The sequence below is a fragment of the Battus philenor genome, unplaced genomic scaffold, assembly GCF_028537555.1.
Source record: "Battus philenor isolate CCGP_79_NKW_IND1 unplaced genomic scaffold, ilBatPhil1.0.hap1 SCAF_2, whole genome shotgun sequence".
Lineage (NCBI taxonomy): Eukaryota > Metazoa > Arthropoda > Insecta > Lepidoptera > Papilionidae > Battus > Battus philenor.
Genome location: NW_027181682.1, coordinates 8,143,908 through 8,158,731, shown reverse-complemented (window position 1 = coordinate 8,158,731; position 14,824 = coordinate 8,143,908). Strand labels below are relative to the sequence as shown.

Below are 14,824 nucleotides of genomic sequence, written 5' to 3'. Positions count from 1 at the left end.
ATGGAACTTAACCTTAAGCTTCACGGAGTGACCTGACGTAAGAGCCTTCTAAGAGAGGGCCTCCCGTTGGACTGTTAGCGAAAACACATTAAGCATTACCGAACTACGGACTATGGACCAAGTTGGGTCCATACTTTATTGGGCCATGAAAGCACCACTGCCAATTCAGAACGCGTAAGCGCTGGAAGAAAAAACTTTATGAGCAATTCTCGCCGTAGAGGACGGCTTGTTTTTAGACGGCTTTGAATTATTTAACATGTAGCTTGTTTTATAGTCATCCCGTCATTAGGACACTCAAAAAGGTATCTAGGTCTCGGCGGTACCAAAAATTAGTGAATTTGGATTAAAATATTTTTTAAGTTATATGTCTGTTTATACTATTGTTACATCTAGAAGTATCTACTCTTGGTATTATTATACCAGGAGTAGATATTTCTAGGTGTACATAGAGGTTCTCTATCCTAATTAAAAAAATAATGCTTGTTGCGCTATTACGAAATGTTTTTATGGTCAAAGTTACATGGCTATTTACACAACTGCGGGAATAATGTCATAAAAGTTCAATGGAATCAGGCGTTACCTTGCGGAAGTCCATCCTAAGTAAGAAAAGGTCCAATATTTAGCCACTTCCACACATGCAGCGGTAGTTGTGCAACAAAGTGTATCGCCCGCCAGCCCGCTGATAATTGCGTATGCGGCAAACGATGCGAATCACACAACCGCCACCGTCAAATCACTCAACACGTGTTTCACCATTCCACGGGGCATCTTCAGGAGCTATGTTACACCGATTAGTGCCAAACACAGAGACTCTGTGCACGACCTTTTCTTACTCATAAAAGATCCACACAGTTGCGCCGCGCATTACTTATAGCCCTGCTGCACTTTAGCCCTTATTTGAAATCTGTCGTCTGTCAACAAGATTATTCTTCGCTAGAAGTGTGAGGTCGATCGGGACTTGCGGGGAATAAGTTAGACGATAACATACGTAGGTTCAAGTGCTGCAGCTATAATACTTCATAAAGCGTGCGTCGCGGCTGTGTGCTCCTAAGCGAGTCTCCAGTCACACAAATTTCATCGGTCGTATGTTATTACTTACTTTAACTTTTTTGCAATGTTTTGCATGATTTGATAAAGAGATATATTATTATATTTATATGGAATGTAAAAGGTTGCAATAATAAAAGTCGGTTAGAATCTATATTTAATGTTATATTAAAAAGTATAAATTACATTACATTTTTTTGTAAATCTTTGGTCACTGCTGCTTGCAGTTTTCATTATCCTATAAACTATTAAAATAAATTAATGTCTATCTAGTAACTTTTTATAGTCTCCCGTCTTCTTTAATGGATTCGTCTCTTGATGGTCGCTTTTGAGATTCCAGATCTGAAATAATATAAAGTTTGGGTCTAATTTAATTTTTAATTATAACATATGTAGCGTCATATGATTTGTATAAGTTATAAGTGTATGATGACCGGCACACGGCCGAAGAAGGTACGAGGAAACTGCCAGGAGAGTTTTCCAGCAGTTGTATTAATGATGTTAAATTTAATTGATAGGTATAATTTAATGCTCAAACTTTGAAACTACCATTGATACATATTAACAAAGCTAAAGATAAATTAGTGTATAATCTCCAAAAAAAATGAAAATTGAAATACAGTAATGGACTTTCATTTTTTATTTATTTATCGGCACCTAGTCGTTAGGCCATCCACTAGATAGACCGACGACATTGTTAAGGTTACGAGAAGTCGCTGGATGCAGGCAGTGCAAGACCTGTTGTCGCGGCGATCTTTAAAGGAAGCCTATGCTTTGGAGTGGGCGTCTATCGGTACGTATGATATGATGATGATGATTGAATTCTAAAATGGCAAAGCAATACATGTGCTGATGCCTGATAGTAACAATGTATTAGGTGCAGATACTTGGATATATAATTTGATCCACAAACAATATTACCTTTATTGTTTTGTGTAGTTTTTAGTAATAATGGCCCTAAATGATTTGTAAGAAGAAACCCTATTGGGGTTGTGATTAATATGGCTTGAATGATAAGCCTCATCAAGTCTTCTGCATAACGCATTTCGTTTTCTTTATCCGTACTATTCGTTAATAATGCGTTAATCGCCAACGGAGACAGAACTGCCTGAAAGTAAGTAAAATATTAATTTTACCTAATAATTAAATGAATAAAATGTGTAATGAGCGTAATTCATAAATATGAATATCGAGAAGCTAGAATTACGATGCAACTGTAAGCAGCTGCCAGATAGATCGATTTGTGAATTTTTTGTTCAATCCTATTTTACGCTAGATTTTTAAAATTAATATACAGGTGATTGGTTGTAGGTGTAAACGCTTTAAAGGGGGAATATATAGTTCATTTCTCAGCTAAAAGTTTTAAGCCTGTTATATTTATTTTAATCAATCTCTTTAAAATATTACTCTGAAATTATATTGGAACGCGACAGGCCAGTAACTTCTGGCAGTTCAAATTCTACAGGGACAGATAGTGAACAGTAAGTAATTTTAATATGTAGCATACTTTAATTTGCTGCACATGAGCTATACATTCATCTAATAAAAGCTTTTACACTTATAACTAATCATCCTGTATAACATTTAACAAATATATACCCAATATATAATTATTCACTTCAATAGCGGGCGAATCTATGAACAAATAACATTTTACTGGTATGCTTAGTCTAAGAATTTAATTAATGGCCTTAAAGATAAGGTATCAAATAAATTGACTGTGTATAAATCCTTAAGCGTAACGACTTTAAAATGTAAGCAGAGAGTCTGTTTACTTACACAAATTAGTCTTGTTTAAGAATTCAGGTTAATAACCGTAGGTTGATACATATTTTATACTAAGAGAAGACATCACATGTCACAAATTGAATAATAAAAATTAGGTATTACTAAACTTTAACTTTGTTTCATGTTTTTTTAAAAGAAAAATATCTCCGTCTTTAAATTTTCAACTTAAATATTCTTAATAAAAATTTATTAATATAAATAATAAGAAAATGTTATTATATAAGTGAAATTATACCCAGATAGATATTAAATAACTAATTTAAAATAATTACACATTTTTTAAAAATTGTTGATGTCTAATTTGGGCATGCGGTCGAAATTGTGAGAAGCAACCACTTATCGTTAAACAACAGTTGGTTCGGTTCGTATTTACGGGTATTATAATTTGTTCATAAAAATATTATATGTTTCATATTACGTCTTTTCAACCCATAGAAGCCCAATGCAAGGCATAGGCCTTCCCCAAACATCGCCTCAATGACCGGTCTCTCGCTGCACGCACTCTTTGACTCCCCGCTACTTTTATTGTCTTCGGTCCACCTTTTGAGTGGCCTATCAATGCCGCATCTACCGGTTTATGGTCGCCACTCGAGAACTTTTCTGCCTTAACGGCTATCAGTTGCTCAAGCGTTGTGCCCCGCCCACTGTCGCTTCAGCCGAGCAATTCTTCAAGCTATTTCGGCGAGCTCGGTTCTTCTGCAGATCTCCTCATTTCTGATTCAATCTTGCACTGAATCTCCAAGCGTAGCCCTCCTCTTTGCTTTCCGGATAATTTTTTTAGATTCTTATTATGAACAAACAGATAACTTTTCTAATGCAGATATAAATAATGATTTTATATATTTTATAATACATATATTTTTATTGTCGCTTAGTGTAATTATTATTTGTAATTATTAATTATACAATGGAATAAAATGCCTTTAAAACAATGAAGTTCTTGTTAGTGGTCAAAGAATCCTTTTCAATACCATTTAATGAACTTCAAAGATGGGCAACAGGTGTTTTCGTATCTAATTTTCTGTCGAAAATGTTTATAGACAGTTGTTGCTGCTTTTAGTTAATAGCGCACTGTTCTGTTTGCAACTTTTTGTATTAAAATTAAAAACGGAATATGGGTTGTAATAAGCAAGACTTTTATTGTGTAGGTAAAAATAGTTTTTAGTTATTATTCTTGAGTTAAAATGATTTCACTTTTTTTTGTTATCATAATTTTGGTTAAAGTTGTGAAAGAGTACACAATGAAATGCATTAAAAAGTAGGTGAATGATTCTCCGTTACCTCGACTATAGACTTTGGTATCCAAGTGCAACATACAAAAAGTTTTTCTTTAATTGAAAGGTTCCAACACACCAGAGCTGCCGTGAGTAGTCTTGTTGTTAGTGTTATGAGGAGAATTCCGAAACCCATTACCATTGTGTCTGTCACAGAACTATGTATCTGCAAATCAGTTAATAAATTGGTTCAATTGATGATCGTGCATGACAGTTGAAGTAGGAACTAATTTAAATAGTGTTATGACGGTATTTTATGCTTACATATATATTATTTGATATGTTTAACTGAAAGCTTAATTGTTACAATTGTTATATATAGGATACCAGTTATTATTGCTATCAAAATTAATAATGTCTAGGCTAGAAGAAGTTTTAAAAAGGATTATTGAATAAAAAAATATAATTAAACCTGATTCCAAATGTCGTTAAAAATTAAGACGTGAACGTTCAAGTCTGCAGCGAAATTTGGCGACTATAGGGCGATCACATAAGATTTTATTGTCTTCAAAAACTCGTAATTGTTAACCTTATATTTTGAAACGGCATATTTTGTATCGTTATTTTCTACTACCATTTTCGATGTAATGTTTTTTAAAGTTATGTTTTAATAATGCTAATGGGGCACAGGATCGATCATCACGAAAATCAAGAAAAAAGCAATAACCATTATATCCTGTAACCTAATAATGGTTTATTAAAATAATGAACCGACCACAAAAAATGTGCCCGTATACGCGAAGAGCAAGGGTTCGCACGCGGACCACAGCACGCGGTACACTGTAGATGCCGGATTTTGGTTCAATTTCCAACCTTTTCGAGCCCAATGACTTGCAGCCGTTGCGTTACATGCTAGCACTGCCACCCCGCCTGGAAAATAAATGTTACAACTGAAAATATTTTTTTAAAAACCATGATCAATAAGTATCAATACATAATATCTTAAATATAATATAATATCTCAAATAAGTTGTTATAGTATGTTAAGTATTTTCAATAAATAAAAAAAAATATTTTAGTAATAAAAATATCTGGCTTAACACATATGTTAATCATTATATGGCATAAACGTAAATTGAAGGTTATTCTTATTTACGAATGAACAAAAATGAAATCATTTCTTTTTGATTATATACATATTCATTTTTTTGTTAATAGTTGCCGAGAACAACCTTGGTCCAAGCATGACTTAGACTATGTTGTGTAAAATATATTATAAATGTTGCCATAATTTGTTTGTTTTTATACAAATTCTATAATATCATTTCAAAAGCTTTCATGTCTTTTAGTAATAACATAATTAAATAAAAACACAGAGGTAAAGTAAGTTTGATTCAAATACGGTCCTTTTGGAAATCTCTCTAAGAGACCTTTGTTCAAAAGTGGATATCAAAAATATAATCAATAAAAATATATAAAATATCACAGCAAAAACGATGATAGTAAATTCATATACTGCTATCATTTATCCACTAGTAAATGATATTAAATTTTAACATGCGTAATGAATCGAACAAATGGGAATGGTGAGATTTATATAAAAATATTATTATTATTATATATTTATATTATTATTAATTTATATAAAAAGTAAGTAAGAACAGATTAGGTTACTAACGTAAAAATTAATTTGTTATGGTTTCAGCTGATTGGGTATTGAGCGAAAAATAAAAATAAACAGTATCAGATTATTGAATTATAGCCCGTATCTGGTTACACATTATGTATTTAGCTATTATTATACTATTTTCCATAATTATTATATACACGCACATTTCTACGTTAAGGTTTAACAACTCTAATTTTGCTAACGTACATTTTTATTATTTAAGAACTAAATAAAAAAATCACCGGCTTACCAGTCCCGCCCCATCCTAGAGTAGACGTGAAAAAGTTGGCGAAGAGACCGCCAACGAGGACGAACAAAATTCGTAACTCGGTAACGTAGTAGTCACACGAGTGCGGGATAAGCTTTGCCAGGCTGCCCCAGATGACGCCAAGCGTAGCTCCTGCGAAGAGCGCCAATCCCGCCTGTGTGGGTGCACTTTTTAAAAACTTTCATAATTTTATATCCATGAAGCATATAACATGCAAATTTTATAAAACTCACAGCGTGAAAATACGCTTTTGATGTTGTAACTCTTTAAGATTTCCTATTGCAATAAAGAATTATATAATAATACACAATATTATTATACCATTGTACATCTCATTTGTTACATAGAAGCTTTGAAGTCTTTACACTTATATACAAACATTCTCTAAAAAGTGATCACACTCTGAAAACTGTTACATTATTTCTTTCAATTAGAATATTACAGGGTAATAATTTCTGGCAGTACAAATTCTGCAACGACAAATATGTAACAATAAAAATGTGTTGTACACCCAATCTTTATTATAATTTTTACGATTTTAGTTATTTATTATTTCTGAAACCATTGACTTTTGAATAGGGAAATTTGCAATGGATTTTTAATTGACAGCAAAGGAGTTACAGATTTACCACTGAAGCTTTTACACCTACAACCAATGATTTTGTTGGTACCTTACTTTTGTTTACTTCTACAATCTATAACAGAAATAAAAAGGTTTCGTCCATCTCTGTAAAATTTTCTCATTTGTTAATTTACATGACGTTTAAAATACATTTGTCGAAATTCAGATTTAGAATAAATTGTCTTTCAATATTCAGAGTTTGTTTGGCCAAATTGGTTTTCGTCAATACGTGATTTCGACTATTCATTTTTTAATATAACCACTATTATAAATTAAAAGAAGCAATTTATTTAACTTAAGAAGGCTAGAATAAAAAATAGTAGAATAAATAAGCAATAACTGACAACAGCGCCTGGCCCAATTTGCACAGATGATGTTGATTTTTTTTAAATATTATCTTTTCCTTTTTACAACCTTCATAGATTTTATCCAGCGGTAAGATAAACAAAAGTCAAAACACCTATTCTGTTTTTTAAATGCATAGAGATGCAATCAGTTAACATTAGCCTGTTTACGCACTTGATTTAAAATGAAATAAATATCTACTTTTAAGTTATTGCGCAATTTACTAACATTATGACATAGTAAACAGGAAAAACGTAAAAATAAGACTAGAACCTGAAATTCTAGGATAGCTTTGTTCAAAGTTGCAAATTTGATGGTACTTACTTTGAGATATCGATAGAGGTCGTTTGCATTAGAGAACATAAAGGTGAAAATGAGACCATAAACTCCGACGCTGAGTGCCGTATCTGTGCCGCCGGCTGTACAGATTAGTTGCGGCCAGTTCTGCGTTCTGTCTGGCTTCGTACCGTGTCGCTGCACCAGAGGCATTATAACGGGGATTGACACGGAAGCGTAGATTGAGCCCAGAAGGATTCCTGTAGGGATGAGCATGATTTTTAACACGTTTGTCGGCGAGCTTTAATGACTGTCGTGTGTTATAGTTATTACACGTTTCAGATTAACTTAATGTATTAAATGATTTAGATCAATGTAAGTTCTCTGAGTATATACAATATCTGTAATTTAATTAAACGAGCGATAAAATCTTTAAAATATTTAATCATGATGGTCTGTGTATACTTAATTATCATTGGGAAAATCTTTATGTTCCAAATGTATCTGGCAGTCAGAAATTACTTGAAACTGTTTAAAAAAAAACGCAGAAATAATTTTAAAACGAATCTAGAGCTTATAACACCGCTTGTGTAACTTTTATTTCAGGGAAAAAAGACGATTAAGTATGAAGTCTTATTTAATCATACTGCTATTTTCACAGACATAAATTTCAGCCACTGGATAATAGTAAATCTTCGATTCTAAAGAATTTTCACTGTCCAAAAACTGAAATAAATAACTCAAGTTTATTTTTAACACCGGCATTATGGCGAAAACCATATATTACGGGATAATAATTTTAAAGCCTTATTTCCATCCACAACAGCGACTTGCTGAGTCCATTACAACCTGGGCCTTTGCCGTTCTCCTTAAAGTGACTGACGATATTAGGAAGGCAAGAATTGAAACTAAGATTATCTCTCGAACTTCGTAGGTTCGGTCTCCTACGCCTTTAATACCGGCAAATGAACATGTGCCCATATCTATTCTCTCCCATCTCCTATCTGCCAATTTCCTTCAATGTGTCGGATTGGTTCTCATCTGATGTTGAAAGACCTTAGCGGACTAGATAAGTGCTTGTCGAAATCGAGCTATACCAATGCTGTTGTCCCTCGATTCTTTCTCCTTAATTGTTTTCAATATTTATTAAACTTTTAAAGCAGAATTTTAATGTGCATATTATTTGCGTATGTTGAGGACTTGCAGTTTTTCACGCAGACAGACATAGACTGCCCGTTGCAATTAATCGAATGGATTTGAACCTAGCATATATAAAAGATTGCTACAGCAAATTCGATGTAAGAGCAAACTGGATGAGGCCATTCATGTTGGTAGCCTTACAATATTAATAAACTGAATATAACAAGTTTTCTCTTATTAAAATTTGGAGGGGCTGATATTTCTAGATGTCAGCTTGTTAAAGACTTTGAACTTCTTATTAACACCTATTTCAGTTTGCGTCCTATAATGTATTATCTTTTCCCCATGCATTGTCACCATCGCCTGAAGAATTACTTTTCAATTAAATCCCAGACAATGCCGGTGCAGTCCCTTATAATCCTTATTATAGATTGTGCTATTTCGACCTGAATGTACATCGTCTTAACAAATTAACCGTAATCTCAATAACTGCACTTGATTCGTTTTTGTCTCCGGAAGTACGACCACGTCTTAGCTCCTCAAGCTGTATTTAAAAGTTGCCCAATTGTGTGTAGAGAAATTTACTTCCCTTAACTACGCCCTATTTCTTACTTATGTCTAAAATTTCGCTTTCCTACCTAACCATACGGGAAATTTCTTAACTCAAAGCCATGAGAGACATCTACGATCCTCAAAAAATCTTTTACTACTTTGTCCTTCTCACAAATCTAATTTCGTTCTGTCTTTTTTTCTTGCGTTCAGCTCTGAAATGAAATTCCCCACAGAATTAACAAACCGTTATTTTCTGAAAAAGAAGGTTCGAGACCAATCGGAGAAGAATCGAACAATACAACAATAACATTTACCCACCTGCCTTTCTGTTATCTCTTCACAACCTAGGGTTAACTGGTATAGAATATCTTCAAGGTATTAAGTCTGCTGCATTGTTTAATACAATGTATAAAAAGAGTGAATAAAACGAAAATTTATTCATATGTAAGGTACATGTTAAGTATATAATAATTTATAACAAAGTGTTATAAAATCTTCTTCCTATAGCAAAAAAACCTAGGTCGATCTTTAAATTGAAGATGCTTGCTTTCCAAAGGTAACTAAAAAACTGATAAGAAAATAATTACTTAACAACAAACGTGTTCGAACGTTATTCTTATATTATCATTTGTTTTTGCCGTTATCTAACCATTATTGCTACAGCACTTAAAATAAATATTTGGTGTTTGAAAGGTTTTATATATGAACACTAAAGGTTTTATATTACAATTATGCACATACCTCTGATATCTTAAATTCTGTGTGACCACCTAGCTTTAGTAAAGCATGTCATGCGGTTAAAATGCATTCAAATCTTTCGATACGAGCTCTATGATGGAATTTATTGAATCGGCTTTGTACCGAATATACATCGTGCTCTATTGTCGCGTATTCGTGACATTTTATTCAATACTATGCGGTAGTACTCGCAATAGGGAAATTCACTTTTGCGTTAAGGAACAATGTATTAAAAAAATCATTTAATTCTTCAAAAAATCTAAAAACGTGTTTAAAATATTCGACCTGGTCTCACGCGAACTCGTTGACATTTGTAGATAAAGTCGTTGTGAGCAACTGGTAGTAAAATATTATCGTTTATTATTACAAAGATGACAAGAAATTTGAATAACTACAAAATAATAAACGAAAATTGTTTTGAGAATTTAATGCAACAATAAAAGGTTACCAAAATACCACAAAGTCTGAAGACGTGAAGGTCGTTGACCATTTTGTGTTTCTGATGCTGGCCTATGGATGTAAGACGTGGTCTTTTACAATGGGTCTAATAAGAAAGCCCAAAGTCGCCTACAAAACAATGGGGGGAGGGCCATGCTTGAAGGTACGCTGCGAGATCGAATTAGAAAAAAGAACATCTGCAGAATAACCAACCTTACCGACGTAGCTCATATGAAGCGGCAGTGGGCGGGGACAGATTCCCGAGTGGCGATAATGGCGCGGGTAGGAGCCTCACACGATACCAACGAATTAGTTAAGTTCGCTTGCTGCGGGCGGCGCAAGACAGATTATTTTGGCGAGTTTTGGGAAAGATCTTTGCCTTACTATGAGCGTCCATTGATTGACATGGTAATGATGTTCATGAATTTATCCACTCTTCACCTTAGCATTGATTATCACATGGGATTATTCTTCATATTTTGATGAAATCTTTTGGTTTACGTTTCACAAAAAATGGAAAGAAATAGTTTGCCGACGAGAGACGTAATGACAGCAACCTTAATATTTTTTTACTAATCGCGCGTGTATTAGATTTCGTCGGAATAAAATGATGACACACACATAGACACAAAAAATGTATTAACAAAATCATTGTCTACCACAAATAGTAAACACTTAATAGTGTTATACTTAGGAGGACATCAAAAAGAAGATTACTAATATTTCTATTCACGATAATATTTAATGTTCAGGATTTTTAGACCCATCTTCAAATTTATAATTTACATGTCAAGGTAAATTATGCAAATAAAATGAAGTTGTTTATTTTTTCAAACGACTAAATGCGTTACGTTATAAATTGTAAATATTTTAATTTATTTTCTTTGACCATTGCTTTGATAAAATCAAATATCTTAATATATTTGTACATCATAAATCTCATTTTCCAGAAGTATTAAAGTTGAAGAGTTACTTAAATTTATGCAAAATTTTTAGTAACTTTTGTTTCAGCTGTTTATAATCGGTTAAAACTTCATTTCCATGAGTAAATACTTCTTGGAATTTAATTAACGGAATTTTCTTCAATTTTAATCTACGAGTTATAAAATATGTAAAGTAAAGTAGTTTAGTTTTAACTCTTTATTTTACTTATCTCAAACGTTCAGCGGTTTATATTAACATTAGGCTACGGCTTCGGACCCGTCTGTGAATCCAAGCTCAATTTTATTTCAGCGTAACATAAATAGCTTAATATTAAAATAAATACTTTATGAATACTTATTTTGATATTTTTTATTAAAACTTAAATCAATAAATTCTTTTATATTTTCCTTATATAGATATTCAGGGAGTTGTGGTTATGTTACAATTTGATTCTTATTTTAAATGTAACTTGTTGATCACACTTACCCCATAACCAAGGAAAGCCAAGGAAGAAGTGAGTGCATACAGCTGTTGTGGTAACTTCTGTTACCCATGGTATAGTGCCTAAGGTTACCACTTGTTTCCAATTTTTCTTCATATAATTTGTATCCCATGCTAATGATCCCTTGCCAAGAATAATCACAGGATAGATTTTTCTGTTAAAAAATTACATATTATAAATATCTTAGAAAATATTCTCTGCATGTAATTTATGTTTATTTGAAAATGTGATTTTAATTCCGCGTCACTTTATTTTGAAACATGTTTATATTTTTAAGATAACTCGTTACTAGTTTCTACGAGTGAATTTATGCTAATTTGGAATATAACATCTATATGATAATTATTCAAGTTTTATTACAAATTTACATCATTGAAAACTAATCACAATTAAATTATCTAGTTGTTTAGTTAAAAAATTTATTTTTGATGGGAATTTTCGGTTACTGCTTAAAAAACTAGTTATTATAACTGGTTACCTTAAAAATCCATCAATGTTAGAATATTGACGCATATCGAGGAACCCAAAGTGTCGTGCGAATATACCGGTCAAAAGAGCAGCGAGTAACGGTGGCAGTGTAGTTAATTCTTGAAAGAGAAGGCCACTAACCCAGGCCACTGCCGCCACCGCGGCGAGGCGAAAATACGGTCCGCCCCATCCCCAGTTGTCATCGAAAGCACACCACAATGTTCCCCAAGTTAGAATGCCTACAGTACATCAACATACTATAGAGAGCGAAACATTTAACTCGTGATAACTTATCCTTAATAATTGACATTAAATCAATCTACGACTATCATTCACTTTATGCGAATAGCCGAGAATCATACAAGATGACTGATTTTCGAAAGTAAACAAAGGGTTATTAGATTTATAAAAAGAATGTTAAAGTGATAAAACATTAGAATAATCTAGAATTGAATGGACTCGGAATTACTAGGCATTTTTTTATAAAATAGTGAATTAATTAACGTGAAAATATATTACTACTCTCAGTATTAAATATTATTATTACACTCGTATCATCTAAACATTACAATTTTACACATCTGCAGTTGGTTAAAAGTTTATAAAATAAAATATTATTAGGAAAATCGACATCCAATATTTAGTTTTGTGTAAATTTGACTAGATCTTAAATAAACACTGCTGGTTTGAAATTATATAGTGAAATATACTCACCAATTACTCCTAGGGTAAAGTAGTGAACAAAGTCTAATTTAATAGTTGTCACTATGGACTTTTTTTTAACGTGATCATTTTGTAAAAAAACCTTTTCAGCCGTAGTATTAGGCGAACACTCTGGAGATCTGCAACAACAACAATTTTCTGTTTTAATTTTTCACTTTTTTACACGTTAACTCAGTTATGTCCATAAAACGCACTGCATAATGACGAGCGTGTTCTCCCTGCTTGCTCTTCCGTCTAATAATTTGCAGTGTTCGCCCATAAGACTTTGATTTATTATAATAGAGGAGCACGCGTAATTAGCGTTCTTATAAGATATGAATGATACTAAAAATAGTTTGATCAAATAAAGTTGTCAGTACTTACTTACGTTTTCATTTCCTTGTGATCGTTATAAAGGCTTTTATTGTGATTTTTTCCTGTCCACTGATCTGCGTAAAAAATTGGAGCAATCTATTATCAATGTCAATGTTAAAGTAGCGTATTAGAGTACAAGCATGTTATAATCATTCATTTCTTTAATTTCTATTGCAAACAACAGTGGGCAAGTGTGATTGACTTCATAGTAAAATTCTTGGCCTGACAGAGGGTACCATTTAAATTCCACTATCCTTAGTATTAACTCGTCGCCTTTTTTGTTAATCCTATATGGTATAAATTAAGTTTTATTTTTTTTAATTTACTTGAAATTATTAAATAAGTCAATAAAATGAGGAAAGTTTATTCGTTCTAGTAATTTCAAGATTGTTATTCATAGCTGCTAAATTCATAAACGACCTGTACTCTGACATTATTATTATAATGTTAATCAGTTAATTATAATACGGTTTAATATTGCTCATACAAGATTATTCATTATTATTATGAAATGTCTTAAAAATTGTACATAAAAAAGTGTAAATGTGTAAAAAAATTGTATATATATATATATATATATATATATATATATATATATATAAATATATATATAATACGTTACTATAATAACTACAAAAATCTAAGATCACTTCACATTACGATGTTGTAAGCTACGACACATTGATTTACAAATTTTCGTAAATATTACTCAAATAAATTATGTAACAGTAAAAGTAAAGTATATAATATGCCCTTGAACATTGGAAATTTGATAATGAATCAATTAATCATTTGGTGTCAAAAAGGAAGTACACATGCTTCACGGGTGTCTTGTGAAATCGGTACTAAACAAAGATTTGCTTTAGTAAGATTAAATCACCGGACATGGTCACATGATTTCATTAACTTCTTAATGTTAAAGCACTGAGAACTGACTAAATTGCATTATCTCGAGCTCCTTAATGTTTATGTTTAAAAATGATAAAACTCCAATGTCTTGCCGACATTGAAAATGTGTACAATTGCCTGAATTTACCTAAGACAGGGACATTAACTGATATTTATAAACTTATTAGTGGGCATATCATTTTTTTACCCTTTTTAATGAAATATTACCTGTTACGATAATTTTGATTAAAATGTATACAAATATATTCAAGGCAAATCAAATGTAACAAAATATCGCATTGCAAAATTTAAAAAACTAAAAAAATGAAAGTAAACGTGAACACAAATAATATCCATCTATTGAAAATAATAATAAATATAAAACTAAGAAATAAAATACTTACATTCATTCATTTTTCGTAGTCCACGTTTAATAAAAAAACAAAAATAAAACATAAAAACTAAATACAACTAATATCAGAAGTCGTTAGCTAAAACTTGTTTTGTTAAGTAAAGTATACACTGGCGTGCTGTCGTCTGAAGTAACTAAATCCGATGAACCAAATGATCAACAGTTGCTCTTGAGCAGGGTTGCGGGCGCCATGAAACATTAAGAAGAACATTGCGTCACGACCCAAATCAATAATCGTCGTTTTAAATCTGCACCTCATCGCCTAGAACAATGACTAAAACGCAGAAGCCGAGACTATCTATTTATCAAAGCATGAAATAAAACTTCAAAACGTCTTATGGTAGTTTGTTCAAGTTTGGAATTTATTAAGCATTCTTATTTAAATCTCATGAATTTTTTTATCTTGTATTAGTAACTATACTTGTAATTTGTAATCTTGCTTAACTTTTAGAATAC

General features: G+C 32.1%; 1 protein-coding gene across 2 annotated transcripts; it reads right to left on the bottom strand.

The window, feature by feature from the left end:
- Positions 1-1,215: 1,215 nt before the first annotated feature.
- Positions 1,216-14,493, bottom strand: LOC137922459 (sodium/hydrogen exchanger 9B2-like). 2 transcript variants are annotated; one of them, XM_068765458.1, is made up of 11 exons: positions 14,361-14,493; positions 13,082-13,142; positions 12,706-12,833; positions 12,002-12,230; positions 11,508-11,677; positions 7,278-7,489; positions 5,969-6,140; positions 4,825-4,979; positions 4,117-4,275; positions 1,969-2,155; positions 1,216-1,389 (listed from the first exon to the last, which is right to left on the bottom strand). In XM_068765458.1, exons 1-11 carry the CDS (start codon positions 14,410-14,412, stop codon positions 1,328-1,330), a joined length of 1,587 nt encoding a protein of 528 aa, XP_068621559.1. In that variant the 5' UTR covers positions 14,413-14,493; the 3' UTR covers positions 1,216-1,327. The 2 variants fall into 2 exon arrangements, with proteins under 2 accessions (XP_068621559.1, XP_068621560.1); XM_068765459.1 differs by lacking the exon at positions 4,117-4,275.
- Positions 14,494-14,824: the final 331 nt, after the last annotated feature.